This window comes from Pteronotus mesoamericanus, unplaced genomic scaffold, assembly GCF_021234165.1.
Source record: "Pteronotus mesoamericanus isolate MK-2021 breed Mesoamerican mustached bat unplaced genomic scaffold, CSHL_Meso_final contig_68, whole genome shotgun sequence".
NCBI lineage: Eukaryota > Metazoa > Chordata > Mammalia > Chiroptera > Mormoopidae > Pteronotus > Pteronotus mesoamericanus.
In genome coordinates this window covers 125952-140938 of record NW_026555234.1, presented here as the reverse complement: position 1 = coordinate 140938, position 14987 = coordinate 125952, and the positions used below count along the sequence as shown (strand labels likewise).

Sequence of the window (14987 nt, the reverse complement as noted above, 5' to 3'; positions counted from 1 at the left end):
GAGGCCCGGTAGGAGATGGCAGGGCCGGCGGGGGACGCGCAGTGGGCCGCCGCGTCCCCGTCCCTGGGCGCGCTGCTGGCCTACCGCTCCTACGCGCGCCGCTGGGTCTTCCTGCTGGTGGTCAGTCTGCTCAGCTGCTCCAATGCCATGGTACAGGCGGCGGCTCCTGGGCGGGGCGGGGGGGGCTCTTGCGACGGGGCGGGGGCCGAGGCCGGGACGCACGCGGAGCCCCTATTCGCCCCCTCCGATGCCTCAGTGCCCCCTGGGCGCGCTTCGGCTCCGGGGCTCGATTCTGCGAAGGGACAGTAGGCCCGCAGGGGCGGGGGTGGCGGGGCGGGAGCCCCTTCCGACGGTGGCTGTGCGGGGAGAAAGGGGCTGCTGTCTTTGCCGGCTGCGCCCAGGTGCCGTCATCTATGGTGGTTTCCAAAGTATCCCCCTCCTGCGACAGGATGGTGTAGGAGTCTCTGTGGGCAGATGGAAGGCACCCTCCAGATGTCCCCACACCCTGTGAGGAAACCCCAGGCATGGGACAGGCCTTTGGGACCGCCAGGGCAGAGACCCTCCCCTGTTACCTGTGCCCGCCTGGGATTCCATTTCAGTTCGGAGGTCCCTCAAAGGCCGTCCTTACTGGCTGCCCTCCTCCCTAGCTCCCCGGCTGGAGTCTGCAGCGACTCCACCGCCTGTTCTAGAGCTGTCCCCACTGCTGGCAGGGACTCGGCCCCAGAGCCCAGGCCAGTGAAAGCCGGTCAGCCAGCTCCTGGCACACAGCCCCTCCACCTTCTCCTTCCCCAGACTCACCCCCGAGCCCCACATTGCTCTACCCGGAGGCCGTCTGGCCCAGGTAGGCTCAGTGGGCGGCCCTTTCTCTACCTTCACGGCCCCAGCTGGGCCCTCCGCGGGTCCCTGGAACAGGCGTCTACTGCACTTGAGCGGAAGGGCACGTGGGGGAGAAAAACATCCTTCTTCTACCCGTCTGGGTTCCTCCAGCTGGTCCAGTAGCCAAATTGACACGAGGCAGATGAACAAGATAAAATGATCTTATTTAATCACATATGCGGCTCCGGGTGGAACCCCACACCCAGGGGAGAGCCAGAGACAGAGAGAAGAGGCGTGGAGGGCTCTCTGAGCCCAGGGCGAGGTCAGGCGCCTGGGGTTGTCGGCCGGAGGAAGGTCGCTGCGGGGCGATCAGAGGAGCAGCTGCCGAGCGGTGGGAAGTGAGCTCAGCCTGATAGACAGGATGTAAAGTTATTTCTGGTGGCAGCTAATCACGGGCAAGGCCCCGAGTCTAAGTGCTTTAAAGGAGAAGTAAGTTTCTTGTGAGCCTGCAGGGACTCCATGGCCTTCAGCTCAAAATAACCCGCGTGCCAAGCCTGCGGTCCTGGGGAACCTGTTCCCCAGGGCTCCAGGGACTCGGAGCCACCCTTCCGCCCCGCCCCTCGAGCGGCCACCTGCTCGTGGGCCAGGCTGCGTGCCCACGGGCCGCCCCGGGCCACCTGGCGCCTCGCCTCCCATTATGCTTGGGCGGCCGGGGTGCGACGCCCCAGCCTCCCACAGAACCACAGGGCCTGGCTGGGCAGCGCCTGGCTGCCCTGCGATCACGTAAAGACACGCTACGGTCGGCAGCAGGACCGTCGCCTGCTCTGTCGGCCACGAGCACTGGGGAGGGGCCCGGGGAGGGCAAGGCCAGCGAGGGGCAGGCTCCGCTCTGCAGGGTGGGTCTGGAAGACAGACACCGGGTGCCCTGTGCTGGACCAGGCTGCGCAGGAGGCTTCTAGGCCTGCCTGGGCACCCTTTCTGTCCCCAGGGAGATCCGTCCCTGTTCTGTCTTTTAAAGAAGGAAGAAAAAGCAGCTGTTGCCAAAGCTCGCCATCACGTGGGAGCCTGTGACCAGAGCTCTCACCCAGGAAACCTGGGTCTGCCGCTTGTGCTGAGGAGGGTGGGCTGGGCCCAGCCCCCAGGTCCTCTCCGAGGAGGGGCATCATGCACCTGGACTTGTGACAGGCTCGGCCTGGTCGTTGGCCCACCTCCCCACTGCCCCTGCAGTGAGCCTTGGAGGGCCCCTTCTCTCCTGTCTTCCCAGCAACCCCCCAGGGGCCAGGCGGTGTCCCACTTCCTCCAGGAAGCCTTCCGGGCTGACCCAGCCACACCCACTGGTGCCCGGAGGCCTGCCGAGTCAGGGGGCCCAGCCGAGATGGCACCTGCAGCTGGAACATGTCTCTGGCTTTCTCACCTCCCAACACTCGGTCTCCTGGGGGGCCTCGGGCAGGGCCCCCCACCCCAGCCCAGGGGTTTCACCTGGGACTGAGTTTGCAGACAGGCTTGGAGGTGTGTTTTGGGCTGTCTCTGCCTCCTCCTCCCCGTCGCCCGCCCATGGCCTCTTCCACTATGCCCGTCCGTGGCTCTTGGTCCACCCTGCCTCCTGCCCTTGTCCACGGGGGTGTCCACCACAGGCACTGAGGGTCGTCTGAAACGTGCTCTCCGCCTGGCATGGCCGCGCACCCGGGGCCAGGGCCGCCGGCTCCCTGATCCCGGCGCTTCAGCCAGCTCTGTGCTCAGCCACGCCCAGCGCCCACCTGCCACACAGTGCGCCGCCCGCAGACCCCACCTCCTACTGATAGCGCTCGGGCCTCTTCCTTGGCAGGTCAGCCCTGGCGGGGCCCATGGTCCCACAGGCTCTGTCCAGGCTCCGGCCCCCTTCTGCCCCCAGGACCAAGCCCGCAAGGACGGCGCTGTCCGCAGGCTGGGCATGCTGTTTGGCCCTTTCCACCCGGCAACCTTCCTTGGGGGTGGCCAGGAGAAGACCCTGGCCATTACTGGACGGCAGGACACTTCCTTTTCTCAGGCCGCTGGCCAGCCCAGCGCAGCGGGAGGCTGCGGTGCCTGTGGCTCCGGCCCCTGCGCTGACGCTGGCGTGTGTCCCACAGCTGTGGCTCAGCTTCGCGCCCGTGGCCGACACCATCGCCCGGCACTTCCGCCTGTCCGCCCAGCAGGTCAACTGGCTCTCGCTGGTCTACTTTGTGGTGTCCATCCCATTTGGCCTGGCGGCCATTTGGGTCCTGGACTCAGTCGGGCTCCGCTGGGCGGTGAGTCAGACCCATGCGGGGGCCTGCTCCGGGATGGGGTGGGGCCCCCAAGCGTGGGCTGGGGCGCCATCGCCCACCCCCCAGGCTGGGGTCCCCAGGCAGAGCCATTGGGGCCTGCCAGAAGGGCGTGGGCTGGCCCTCCGAGCCCCCAACCTCCCCCTTGCAGACCGTCCTGGGCGCCTGGCTGAACTTTGTCGGGAGCGTCTTCCGCGCCCTGCCCTGCATGCCCTTCCGGGCCTCGGAGCCGTTTGCCTTCCTCCTGGGGGGCCAGAGCCTCTGTGCTCTGGCGCAGAGCCTGGTCATCTTCTCTCCGGCCAAGCTGGCCGCCCTGTGGTTCCCGGAGCACCAGCGCGCCACGGCCAACATGATCGGCACCATGGGTGCGTCGAGGGGCGGGGCCCCGGTCTCCCCGCCCGCCCCGTGCGCGGTCCTGGGGGGCAGAGGGCTCCGCCGGTGGCCGACCTGCGGTGTGCTCTGTCTGTCCGTCCAGCAAATCCCCTGGGTGTCCTGGTGGCCAACCTGCTGTCTCCTGCCCTGGTGAAGAAGGAGGACGACATCCCCGTGATGGTGAGGGCGCGGCGCCGTACAGCCCCACAGGCGCATGCGAGTTTGCATGTGCTGTGTGCACATGCATGTAAGTTTGCGTTGCATGCATGCATGTATTGTGCGTGGCGTGCGCCTTGCGCAATCATGCGTGGCGGGTCCTAGTGGGCATGAGCGCGTCCACGCCTGTGTGCGAGTGTGCGCCCGCCCCCTGTCGTGCGCACAGGAGTTCTCTGAGTGCGAGGGCCGGCGCTTTCTCAGTGGCAGGTGGTTTCCTTGTGGGGAGAGGCCTCGGCGAGGTGGGGGCGGCTGGAGCAGTGCGCGGGAGGGCCGCGGGAAGAGGAGGGACAGCGGAGAGGCCGGAGGCGGGTGGGCGTTGAGGGTGGGGCTGCACCTGGGGAGGGCGGGCTGGTGCCGGGCCCCCTGGAGTTGGAGCTTTGCTCAGGTCGGGGAGTGGGGCAGGCTGGGGCGGAGGGCTCGAGGAACGGGGAGGGACCACGGGGAGGGACCACGGGAGCCGCAGGGGACACTCCCGGGGCGGGAAGGGGGGTCCAGAGGGCCGTGGGGCGGTGCTCCGAGCTGCGGGAGGGGCGGAGCCGGGGCTGTCCCTGTGTAGCCGTCCCTGGGCGACACTTTGGAAGCTGGGTCCCAGGGTGCGGAGCCGAGTGGGCCCACTGCGGTGCAGGCTCCCTGACGTCCGCCCGGGGTGGCGGGCGCTGGGCCCCGGAGCCAGCGCTGGCGCCGCGGGATCTGCCTGTGCACACACGAGCCTGCTGCACGCCTTCCCGCAGCTGGGCATCTACATGGTCCCCGCCGGCCTCGCCTGCCTGCTGGCCACCGCCTGCCTCTGGGAGAGCGTGCCCCCCACCCCGCCCTCCGCGGGGGCGGCCCAGTCCACCTCGGAGGGGTTCCTGGACGGGCTGAAGCTGGTTGGTGCCACGGGGCCAGGGCTGGGGAGGGCCTGGGGGCAGGGAGGGGCGGGGCAGGGGGGTGTGGGGAGGGGGAAGTTCCTGTCGTCCTGCGTCCTGCGCCCCCGGCTGAGGAGCCCCTCCCCTCCAGCTCCTGAGGAACAAGGCCTACGTCATCCTGGCCGTGTGCTTCGGGGGTGGCGTCGGCATCTTCTCCAGCTTCTCGGCCCTCCTGGAGCAGGTGCTCTGTGTGGAAGGCTACTCCAACGTGAGTGCCCGCGCGGCTTTGGGAGCCGCCCCTGCAGGCGGGGTGCCCCTGCGGCCCCAGGCCCGGGCCTCCCCACGCCCTGGATCTCCCCGCTCGCTCAGGGCGGCCTCCCCTTGCGGGCACTGTGGAGCTGCCGCGTGTGAGGAGCGTCTGGTGGGCTGGGGCCGTGGGGAGGGCGGGCCCCTCGGGCACTGGACTTTCCCTCTGTCCCAGTGCCCCACCCAGGACGGCGGCCCGGCGGCCCTGGGCCAGGGTCCCCCGATACGGGGCCTGCTGAGGGAAGGGCCGTGGCCTGCTCACAGCACCTCTGGCTGTGCGCTCTGCTGTCTGGCATTGGCCCTGCGAGTGGGGTGCGGGGCACAGGGATGGGGGCGCGGTGTGTGCAGGCACCAGGTCCCCCCGCCAGCCGTCGGTGAGACCCAGGGGGGCAGCACACAGGGGAGGGGCGCCCCCGGGCTCTGTGCCCCCTGCCCTGCCCCCGTGCCCTGGGTCCTGCTGGCGCCTCAGCGCACGGCGGCCCTGTGCCCTGTGACAGCCTGCGCCCTAAGGACGGTCACTGCCACCCGCCTCCCCAGGAGTTCGCGGGCCTCTGCGGGGCTCTCTTCATAGTGTTTGGGATCCTGGGGGCGCTGGGCCTCGGCCTGTACGTGGACCGGACCAAGCATTTCACGGAAGCCGTCAAGGTCGGCTTCTGCCTGACCTCTTTGGTCTGCGTGGCCTTTGCCCTGGTGAGTGCCCCCTGCAGCCGAGACTACGGCTCTGGGGCGGCGGCTGCGGCCCGGCCAGAACAGCCGCGCGGGCCCTGTCCTGGGGGGGGGGGGGCCCTGGCACAGCTGTGCCCGACGCCCGCCCTGTTCAGCCAGGGGGTGCTGGTGCGGGCCCGGCAGCCTGCGTCCAGAGCCAGGGTGTGTCTGACCGCCGGCCCCGTGCACCTTGCGCCCAGGTGTCCCAGCGGCGGGGCCAGGCCGTCGCGCTGGCCGCCATCTGCTCCCTGCTCGGGCTCTTGGGCTTCTCGGCGGCGCCCGTCGCCATGGAGCTGGCGGTGGAGTGCTCCTTCCCCGTGGGGGAGGGCGCCGCCGCCGGCCTGGTTTTCGTGCTGGGGTGAGTGTGAGTCCCCTGTCGTCCCCCCGGGGACCCCCCAACCCTGTCCTCGTGCATCCCAGGCCACCCAGCGGGGACGCCTGCCCCAGCAAGGCGGGCGTGGTCTGAGCGCCTGCTGCGGGCAGCCTGGGCGGGCGTGCGGCACTGGGGCAGGCGGCGGCATCCGGCTGGGCTGAGGGCCGCGTGGCTGTCCAGGCAGGTGGAGGGCTTGCTCATCATGCTGCTGCTGACCGCCCTGGCCGTGCGCCGCGCGAAGCCGGGCTTCTCCACCTGCCAAGGGGACCAGGGCCTCCTGGACTGGGAGGGTGAGTGTCCGGGCCCTCGGGAGACCCCAGCAGGAGCCCCGGTGAGGAGGGCGGGGCCTGGGCCCCCACCCACTGCAGCCCTGGGGGCCTCCCTGCACCCGCCCTATTGCTGTCCTTGGTGGGTGGGTGCTGGGCTCCCACCAGGCGGGGGTCAGAGGTCAACAGGCAGAGCCCCCAGCTTAGCATGGTGGGAGCAGCCCCGAGACCTTTACAGAGCCCAACCTCTAAACCCTGTGTGAGTCACTGAAAATGAAGCCAGAAAAATAGATGAGAGAGAAAGAGACAGACAGACAGAGATGGGAGTGGGCGTGGCCACCAGAGGGGCCGTTCCTGGGTTGCTCTCCCGCTCACCTGAGGCGGGTCAGCTGGCCGCCGGCGCTGTGCGGTGAGCCCTGGCAGAGCTGGCTGTGTCCCCCCAGTGCCCATGCTGCTGATGGCCGGCCTGTGCACCCTCTTCAGCTGCTGCTTGGTGCTGCTCTTCCACACCCCGTACCGGCGCCTGCAGGCCGAGGCCAGCTCCAGCCCTTGCCACCGGGACAGCACACCCCCACCGCAGACCCACCCTGAGGCCCTGCCTGGGCTTCCCGACGGCCCCAGCATGGAAGCTCCAGGAAGCCCGGGGGCAGCTCATCCCTAGAGCGTCTCCGGCCCTTGCGGGGCCTGAGAAGCCGGCCTGGGGGTGTGGAGGGCGCTGGAGGGGGAGGCTCCGGTCACCGGGGCCTGGGCACGGCAGGGTGGCCCAGTGGCCACGCCGGGTCAGCAGCAGCTGGCACAAGCAGCGTGTGGGGACCTGGCTGATAGGCAGCTGGACAGGCTGGGGCTCCTGAGGGCCCCAGGCGTCTGCGTCTGGAGTGCACGGGGCGGGGGCCTTCCCTGAAGGAGCCCCTCCCAGAGCCTCCCTCAGCCTTGGTCACTGAGTGACCGACCAGACCCCCGCCTGGGTGCTGGCAGACGGGCAGGCCCCATGGGCGTGTGTCCCCCAGGCTCCCCTGCCCTGCCGGACGAGGCCCCTTCCCTACAGACACTGGCAGGCAGGTTCGTGGGTTCAGGGTTAGGGAGCTGGCCACAGCCCGGGTGGGAGCGGGGACACCCCTCCCTCCTCCTCCCCCTCCCCGTGGGTGAGCACTAGCTCAGTGCCTTGTAGTCCAGGTTGCCTGCAGCCTCGAACTGGGACATCTGGTCGACCTGCAGGCAGGGTGTCAGGGGTCAGGCCCCGGCAGGAGGGGACGAGCAGGAGGGCCCCTCAGGGCTGCGGCCCCACCTGGTTTCCGCCCCGGGTGGGGTGAGCGGCGCTCGGCCACCGGGCGTCCCACCCACACCGATGCCGCAGCGCCTCCTGGCCGGGGCGCCCCCAGCAGAGCCCTGGCGTCCCGGGGGCCACGGGAGAAGGCGCGGGTGGGGGCCGCAGGGCCGACCCTCCTCCGCAGTCATCCTGTCTGCCTGGGGCAGGAGCAGCCGCTTGATGCTGAGGACAAGCAGAGGGGCCCGAGTGAGCTGCCCCGAAGAAAGGGTCAGCACAGGTCCGCCGGACAGGGGCAGGGGCCCGCGGCCTGGGACCGCTCACGCCACGCTCGTCCACGGGGTAGGGATGCCTGGTGGGCGGGCTCATGGGGGCCATGCTCCGGGAGCACTGAACACTGGGAGCCTCTCCTGATACACACGCGGGGTCACCGTCCCTGTGGGGCGGAGGCGGCGGCGAAGGGAGGCAAGCGCCCGGCAGGCGGACCCCTCTCCAGGGCTCGGCCCGGGGAGCCCCAGACGCAGCGCTGGCCGCGGGGGCAGGGCAGGTTTGCCCTCCGTTATTTTGAGGGACTTGGGGTCGTGGGGGAAGCTGGGCAGGGCGTGGGCTCCAGCCCATCAGAGCCTGCGGCATGCGCACTCATCCTGGTTGATGCTGCCTTCGCCTCCGGGGTCCGACGTCTTCAAGGCTGGTCTTCGGGATGGCCTCCTCGGCATCCGTTCCTGCCCACGGAGACTCCGGCCGCCCGTGCGCCCTCCACTCCGCTATCAGCCCGAGGGGCCCTCCTGCCCCCGGGCACCTGGGCGCCCTGCGGCTCCTGCCCTGGAAGGCTCCGTTCAGGGTCCCCCGGGTCCCCCAGTGCCAGAGACGGGCCAGCAGGGCCACCAGCCACGGACGGGGGCCGGGGCCGAGTGTCAGCTCGCAGGCTGGGGGGGGGCGTGCGAGATGTGGGGAAGGGCACACGTGCCAGGTCCTAGGGTTTTCCACGAGATCTGAAAATTTGGGTTTTTATATGGAACGTCTGCATTCCTAAATAAACACATTTCTAAGTGAATGCGTGCTGGCTGGCAGCCAGAGGACTCGCTGCTGAGCTCCCCGAACATGTCGGGGAAGGCGGCGTAGCGGACGGGCCGGAGGAGCACGGCGCACACCGGTCCTGCCTGGTGCGGGCGCAGTTACCGGGTGGCACGCTGCTGGCAGGTGCCACACAGGGCCGCCCACCTCCATGGCTCTCCTGGTGACCCCAGAGCAAAGCGGAGGAGACGGGGTTGGGGGGGCCTGGAGGCCAGCCGATGGAGGCCTGCCCCGCCCAGGTGTGAGGGGTGCAGGTTCAGCATGTCGGCAAAACCCCGAGCCCTGGCAGGCGGGCTGCCCAGGAGTGGGAACAGGAGGCCACATGGAGCTGGGAAGGTCTGTGACCTGTTTACCTGGCCATCAGGGGGCCCAGAGGGAAGGCGGGTCTGTGCGAATTCCCCTGCCCCAGGGAAACCAGCCTGTTCCGCCCCCCCCCCCACTCCAAGGGCAGGGCCCCCTCCGGCTGGGGAGAGCGTGCTGCAGATGGGGGTGGGGGGCAGGCCCTCCCCTGCCTGGGCTGCCCCTCCCCACGGGCCCTGAGGACGCCCCGCCAGCCCCGTTGCTGCAGCCCGTGGGCGCAGGCCGGGGCGGGCGGGGGGCCGTGATGGAGTCCTGCCTGGACACCCACGCAGGGGGGCATACATGTCCTTCGGGTCCTCCTTGTCGATGAAACCGTCTCGGTTCTGACCCGCCAGCCTGAAGGCTGGGACGGATGCCCGCGTGAGCACTGGCGCCCAGTCTTATTGGCTCAGGGGGGAGGCTCATGCGGGGTCTCCCAGGGGCCTGTGTTAGGGGTTCCAGGGCCCCCCTGGGTCAGGGGCTCTCGGCCAGAGCAGAGCCTCAGCTCCCTGAACTCCCGGATCTGGGTCTGCTCAGAGTTGGAGAGACATCGGAGGCCGCCCTCTGGGCCCACAGGCCCCCACCCCCCACCTTTTCTTGGTCTCTCCGCTGGCCTGTGACGAGAGCCCTGAGGCTCAGGGGCCCCAGCCCAGGGGTTGGGGGGCTTATGCAGAGGGTGGGTGGACCCTGACACTTGGGTCCTGGGGCCCAGGCTGGGGCAGCTGCAGGATCTCGGTGAGTGCAGGGTCCTGAGGAGGCCCTGACCTCACAGCGCACGGGGTTCCCCTTGAACTCGGCCCGGCCAGGCCTGCAGTCCAGCCAGAGCCTGCAGGGCCCCCAACTCTCCCGGCACCTCCCACCAGCCCACACTCAGGGCCCTTGTGGCCGTGGATCCTGCACACCTCCCGGCCACATGCATGTGGGCTGAGGACCTGGGGGCTGCAGGAGCCAGAACGAAGGCACTTTCCCCAGATTTGCACAAGGTCCCTGTAAGCGGACCTAGTGGCCAGTCACCAAACGCCCCCCAAGTATGTCCTGTGTGCCCTCACTTCCCTGCTTTGGTGGCGGAGAAGCCCCAGGCCTCCAGTCCTGGCACTGGGACCGCTCCCCTGCCCCCACTACAGGCGTGCCAGAGGGGATGAGGGCCGGAGCCTGCACTAAGCCTCCCTGCCCCACCACCGCCCTGTGGGAGCCTGCGCCCACAAAGTCAGAGGCTGGAAGCACTGGTCCGGGGTGGGGTGGGCAGCGGCCGCAGCCCTCGGTGAGCGGGGAGTCGGTGAGGGCGTTGGGGGGCCTGTGGCACCGCAGTCACTGGGGGGCTGTCCCTGTGGCCCATCTCTGAGCCCATGCCCCAGTGGGCTAGGCCCTCCAGTGAGTGTGGGGCGGCCGGCCCCCCGAGGAGCCTGGGGACAGGTCATCCACCTGCAGGGGCGAGCAGGGCGGGGGGGCTCTTCCTAGAGGACCCCCGGGGAGAACACGGGCCTGAGGTGGGAGCCCTGGGCCTGGGCTGCTTGTGAGCAGGGCCTCCCGCCCCGCGGGGTGGGGTCTGGCTGGGCCTGGGAGGGCCTGGTGGGCTGCAGGAGTGGGGGCTGCATGCAGAGGGGAAGGTGCGTGGGTCTGTGCCACAGGCCCTGAAGCAGAGGCCAGGAAGTTCCTGCAGGGTCCCCGGGGAGGGTTCCTGGGCCGGCCGGGGTCTGGGGCCGCACTAAAGATAGCTGTGCAGCCTAGCTTCTGGGAGGATGTTGGGACTCGACACGGACAGCTGGCCCTGACAGGTGTGGGGAGTCAGCTGGCAGTCCTGGGGTCCTGAGCCAGGTGGGAGCACGTTACACCTTCCAGGGCCTGGACCAAGGTGTATGCCCCCCCCCTTCAGGGGCCTTCCTGGGTGGTGCTGTGGGCGGGCCTGAGTGTGTGCCACCCCCCGCCGCCCCCCACAGCGGCTGCCACCTCCCGTGTGGTGAGAGCTGCTGGTGTGTGGTCTCCACCGGGGCTCTGGCCTGGCCCTACCCTCAGCCCCGGAGACACTTATTTTTGATTCTGGAAGCAAGAGTTGCAGAGGAGTCTGGTTTATTTTAAAATTCAGGGAAGGGCAAAGACATTTGTCACCTGAGGTCATGTGCCCAGCTGCTCAAGGGCACCGTGCTGTGTGTGAACACCCAGCGGGGCCACGCAGCCTGTCCCGTGGGCACGGGGAGTTTGTGTTGCGGCGCGTGGGGTCAGTGTGCACACATCGTCCTCAGGGAGCACGGAGAGGGCCACGGAGGCCGCGCTCTCCACCCAGGGAAGGGCCCATAGCCTAGAGGACCGTCCTCCAGGTGCCTCTCCGGCCCAGGGAACAGCGCAGGTGTTTCCGGTGGTGCGGCCGGGAGGCCCGGAGCTGGGCCTGCGGGGTCAGCGGATGGGCGCAGGCCCTGCCCAGGCTCCCGGAGGGGGTCCTCCCCTTCGCCCCTGCAGACTCACTGGGCCAACTGTGCCCACACTCCATGCTCTTCAGGTTCAGCCCAGTTTTCTTCTGAAACATGTGGGTTTGGTGAAGAGTAAGGAGAGGTGCCCCCCCAACCCCGAGCAGGGACCCTAGTGAGTCCCAAGCCCTTGTTCTCACGGAGCTTCTCCCAAAGCAACTCCACCGAGGCTGGAGAATCTACCCGCTGCGCCCTGAGCCCCGTGCCTGGGCACCACGCGCTGGCAAGCTGGGGAGGCGGCCGGGCCACCGCTGCCCCATTTCTAGGCGGCCCCTCTGTACACTGGGCCTGGCCTGGCCGGGTTCCAGCAGAGCTGACCTGAGCTGAGGGAGGCAGGGGTGGCTCCGAGGGGGAGCAGGGGCCGTGAGGGAGGGCTTATTCCGGGCCCGGGGTGTGGGGCCTCTGCGCCGGCCGTGCACTCCTCCCTTCTGCACCTGAGGTCTGGGGGCCCGTGGCCCTTGAGGCCCAGGTCGAGGAGGACCTAGGAACTTGGACTGCAGGATCCCCAGGGCAGGAGCCGGCGAGGCCCAGGGAGCCGGCTCTGCTGGGGGTCGTCTTTCCGGGGGACCCCTGGGATGCGGGCGCTCCAGCTCCGCCGTGGGACCCACCGGCACCGTCCGAGGGGCCTGGGGGCCAGGGGCGCCCGACCCCGGGCCCCCGCCCCGGGCCGTTCTCGGGTCTGACCTCGGCGGGGGACCCTCGAGTAGGGCGGCTCGGCTCCTCCCCGACTGCGGGGGGTGACGGGGCCGACTCGGAGCGGAGAGCGCCCCCTGCGCACTTTGCAAGCGCGACTGAAACTTCTCGCACGTTAGGCCTGCGGTGCGTGGGCGCCGCCTTGGCCGGGAGACGTCAGACGTCCCGTTGCTCCTCCCGGGAACACGCCCGCGCCGCCGTCCCGCTCGCTCCATCCGCATCACGCGCGCGCAGCCGGTTGCGAGCTGCGCGCCCCCGCACACCGTGCGCGTCTCGTGACGTCACACGCAACCTACGCGGGCGCTCGCCGTTCCCCCTCCGGCCGCCAGGGGCGCCACAGTGTGCCCACGCGTCGCCGATGGCGCATGCGCTGTCCCCGTACACTTTTGCGACTCCAAGGCTTTCCGAGGCCTCGTCGCCCTGGGTTGTGCTTCCGGCGCGAAGGTCACGGACAAGATGGTGCCGCCGGTGCAGGTTTCTCCGCTCATCAAGGTGAACTAGGGTTCGTGGCCGCCTCCTGGTCCTCAGCTCCGCGTGGGCTCCCGTGGGTCCGACCCGACAGAGCTCGGGACCCCCGACCCCGACCCCGCGGGTGCGACCGCATCTCTTCCCCGCTGCCCCGCGCCCCCGAGCCCCTCCTCGGTCCACCGCGGCTCCGCGCCCCCGATTCCGCGCCCGGGACCCTGCGAGTGCGACCCCGTTCCTCCTGGCCTCGCGCCCTGGGCTCCCTAGGCGGCGGCGCGACCTCCCTTCTCCGTCCACCGCGCCCCGCGGGCTGCTCCCGGGCCCCGGCCGCGCCGCTGACCGCCCTCTCCCTGCAGCTCTGCCGCTATTCCGCCTTGTTCCTCGGCGTGGCCTACGGAGCCAAGCGCTACAGTGAGTGACCGCGGGCTTGTGCCGTCGGTGAACCGGGGAGTCAGCGCGCGCAGGGCGGGTGGAGGCGCGCACCCGGAGCCCCGGGAGCAGCCCGGGACTCGGGGGCTGCTGACGGCTGGCGGGTGCTGGGCGGCGGGACCTTGCGCTGCTCTCTGGCTAGACGTGCCCGGCAGGCTTTGCCCTCCGTCGAGGTAAAAGGGAATTAAAGGCGGGTACGCGTGGGGTTCTCGCTGGACCCGAAGGTAACATTGCGCGTGGACCAAGGTGCTTTTAGGGAGCATTTCAGTGGAAGCGCCTCCCTTTCTGCTCTCCCTGACCAGGTTACCTGAAACCCCGGGCGGAGGAGGAAAGGCGAATTGCTGCCGAGGAGAAGAAGAAGCAGGATGAACTCAAACGGATCGAGAGAGAACTGGCAGAAGGTATTGGTGTTCCTGAGTCTTACATACTAGTTTTTCATCGACTTTCAGGGACAAACATCTGCTCCAAGTGACCCGCAGTCGGGGGGTGGGGCCAGCCCCTTTCATCCTGTGCTGGCCCGGTGGGTGGTTGGGGGTGGGAACATGGGGACACCTTTCCCTTGGTGAGACCCAGGCCCCTAGGCCTTGGAGGTTAACTGTCTGGGGACGTAAGCTGGCCAGGCTGCCCTCAGAGGCCATGTAACCATCAGCTGCACGCTTGGCCCTCTGATGCCCCGGAAAAGGACCACCCAGGGCAGCTTGGGCAGAGCAGATCGGGCTCCGTGGAACTAGCTCTGGAGTGTTTCACACCAGGGATTTGAAGTGCTCCTTCTGAGTTGCTCGAGCAGGTAATGACGCAAGTCTTCCTTCCCCCCTTTCAGCCCGAGACGACAGCATCCTGAAGTGAGCCTCTGCCCGAGCCGTGCGCATGAATAAAGCTCCCTGTGTTGTGTGACCCTCTGGGTGTCCTTTACTCTTCTCTGTCTGTGCCCGGCAGAGACGGGGCGGGTTTCAGAAGGATTGTCACCTACCACCGACACAGAGTGTGGGGAAGGGGAGGGAAGCACAGCAACTACCCCCTGTTCTCTGGGGCCTCCAGGTAGGAGCCCCACGGGTGTCGTAACGGAGACACAGCTGGACATCATGGTGCTTGACCTTCAGTCCTCTGAGCCCTGGCCCAGACACTGGCCATGCAGGGCAGGGGCCCACAGTGCAAAAACGGGGGGCAAGGCTGATGCCTCGGAATGGAGCTGTGGCTCTCCAGCCCACTTCATGGATCTTCCCTGTGACCCCAGGGAGGGGACGTGGCCCGAGGACCAGGATGGGGTGCTGCAGAAGCTGTTCAGGGGGTTTGGGTCCCAGGACCTGAGGGGTCAGCCAAGTTCATTGTAAAGTGAGTTTGCGTGCAAGTGGGAGGGAAGCTGCGGAGCCGCGTGCCTGCACTTCACAGCCCTGGTTTTGAGTTAGCTCACCTGTGAGGTGAGTAGTCAGCTGGTGCCAAGGGCCTCGGAGAACCTGGAGGAGCCTGGGCCCCAGGCACAGGACTGTGTCACCAGGTGTCCCTGACCGCTGAGGTGGGAACTGAAATGCCCCTTCCTGTGAGGCCTGGCGCTGGGGGGCGTGTCCTGCACCCCCACCCAGTCCCCGCTGGGGGCATGCAGGAGGGCCTGGTATCAGCTGGCCTGAACCCACGCCGTTTCCCGTGGTGTTAGTCCTCCAGTGTTGGGACAGGGGCTCGGAGCACACATCGAGGTAAAAATCTTTTGTTTCTACCAGATAAATGGTAGCCGTCTCGGCTTGGGGCGACCCGCCTTTCTTCCTGGCTCAGGCGCTAAGCCGTCAGACGCACGGGGCGCTGCGGTGAGGGCCCAGCCGCCGGCGCCCGCAGGAAGGCCTGCCCTGGCCTCCGGCTCCGCGGTCCCCAGAGCCTGTGTGGCAGGTCACTCCCACACAGCGCTCGCACCTCTGATCCCGCTTGCTCACGGCCTTGGCCTTCATGCCAGACCTTAACGATTGGTCACGTACAACGCACACTGCTGTAGTTTCCACCACAGGAAAGAAAGGGCAACTTGTTTTCTTTGCATTTTATTCTAAATTTCTGGTCATACATCGTTTCCTAAAATAGATGGGAAACAGCA

At 68.6% G+C, this 14987-nt stretch overlaps 2 protein-coding genes across 2 annotated transcripts; both read left to right on the top strand.

Annotated features, from left to right (window-relative positions):
• On the top strand, positions 1–6881 carry SLC49A3 (solute carrier family 49 member 3). Its single transcript, XM_054582201.1, has 10 exons — positions 1–150; positions 2925–3083; positions 3250–3463; positions 3574–3650; positions 4418–4555; positions 4686–4802; positions 5378–5530; positions 5746–5903; positions 6099–6208; positions 6628–6881. The coding sequence occupies exons 1-10, from the start codon at positions 16–18 to the stop codon at positions 6843–6845; spliced, it is 1479 nt and encodes a 492-aa protein (XP_054438176.1). The 5' UTR covers positions 1–15; the 3' UTR covers positions 6846–6881.
• Positions 6882–12402: 5521 nt separating this feature from the next.
• ATP5ME (ATP synthase membrane subunit e) lies at positions 12403–13804 on the top strand. The gene is made up of 4 exons (XM_054582200.1): positions 12403–12508; positions 12838–12892; positions 13213–13311; positions 13731–13804. Exons 1-4 carry the CDS (start codon positions 12473–12475, stop codon positions 13754–13756), a joined length of 216 nt encoding a protein of 71 aa, XP_054438175.1. The 5' UTR covers positions 12403–12472; the 3' UTR covers positions 13757–13804.
• Positions 13805–14987: the final 1183 nt, after the last annotated feature.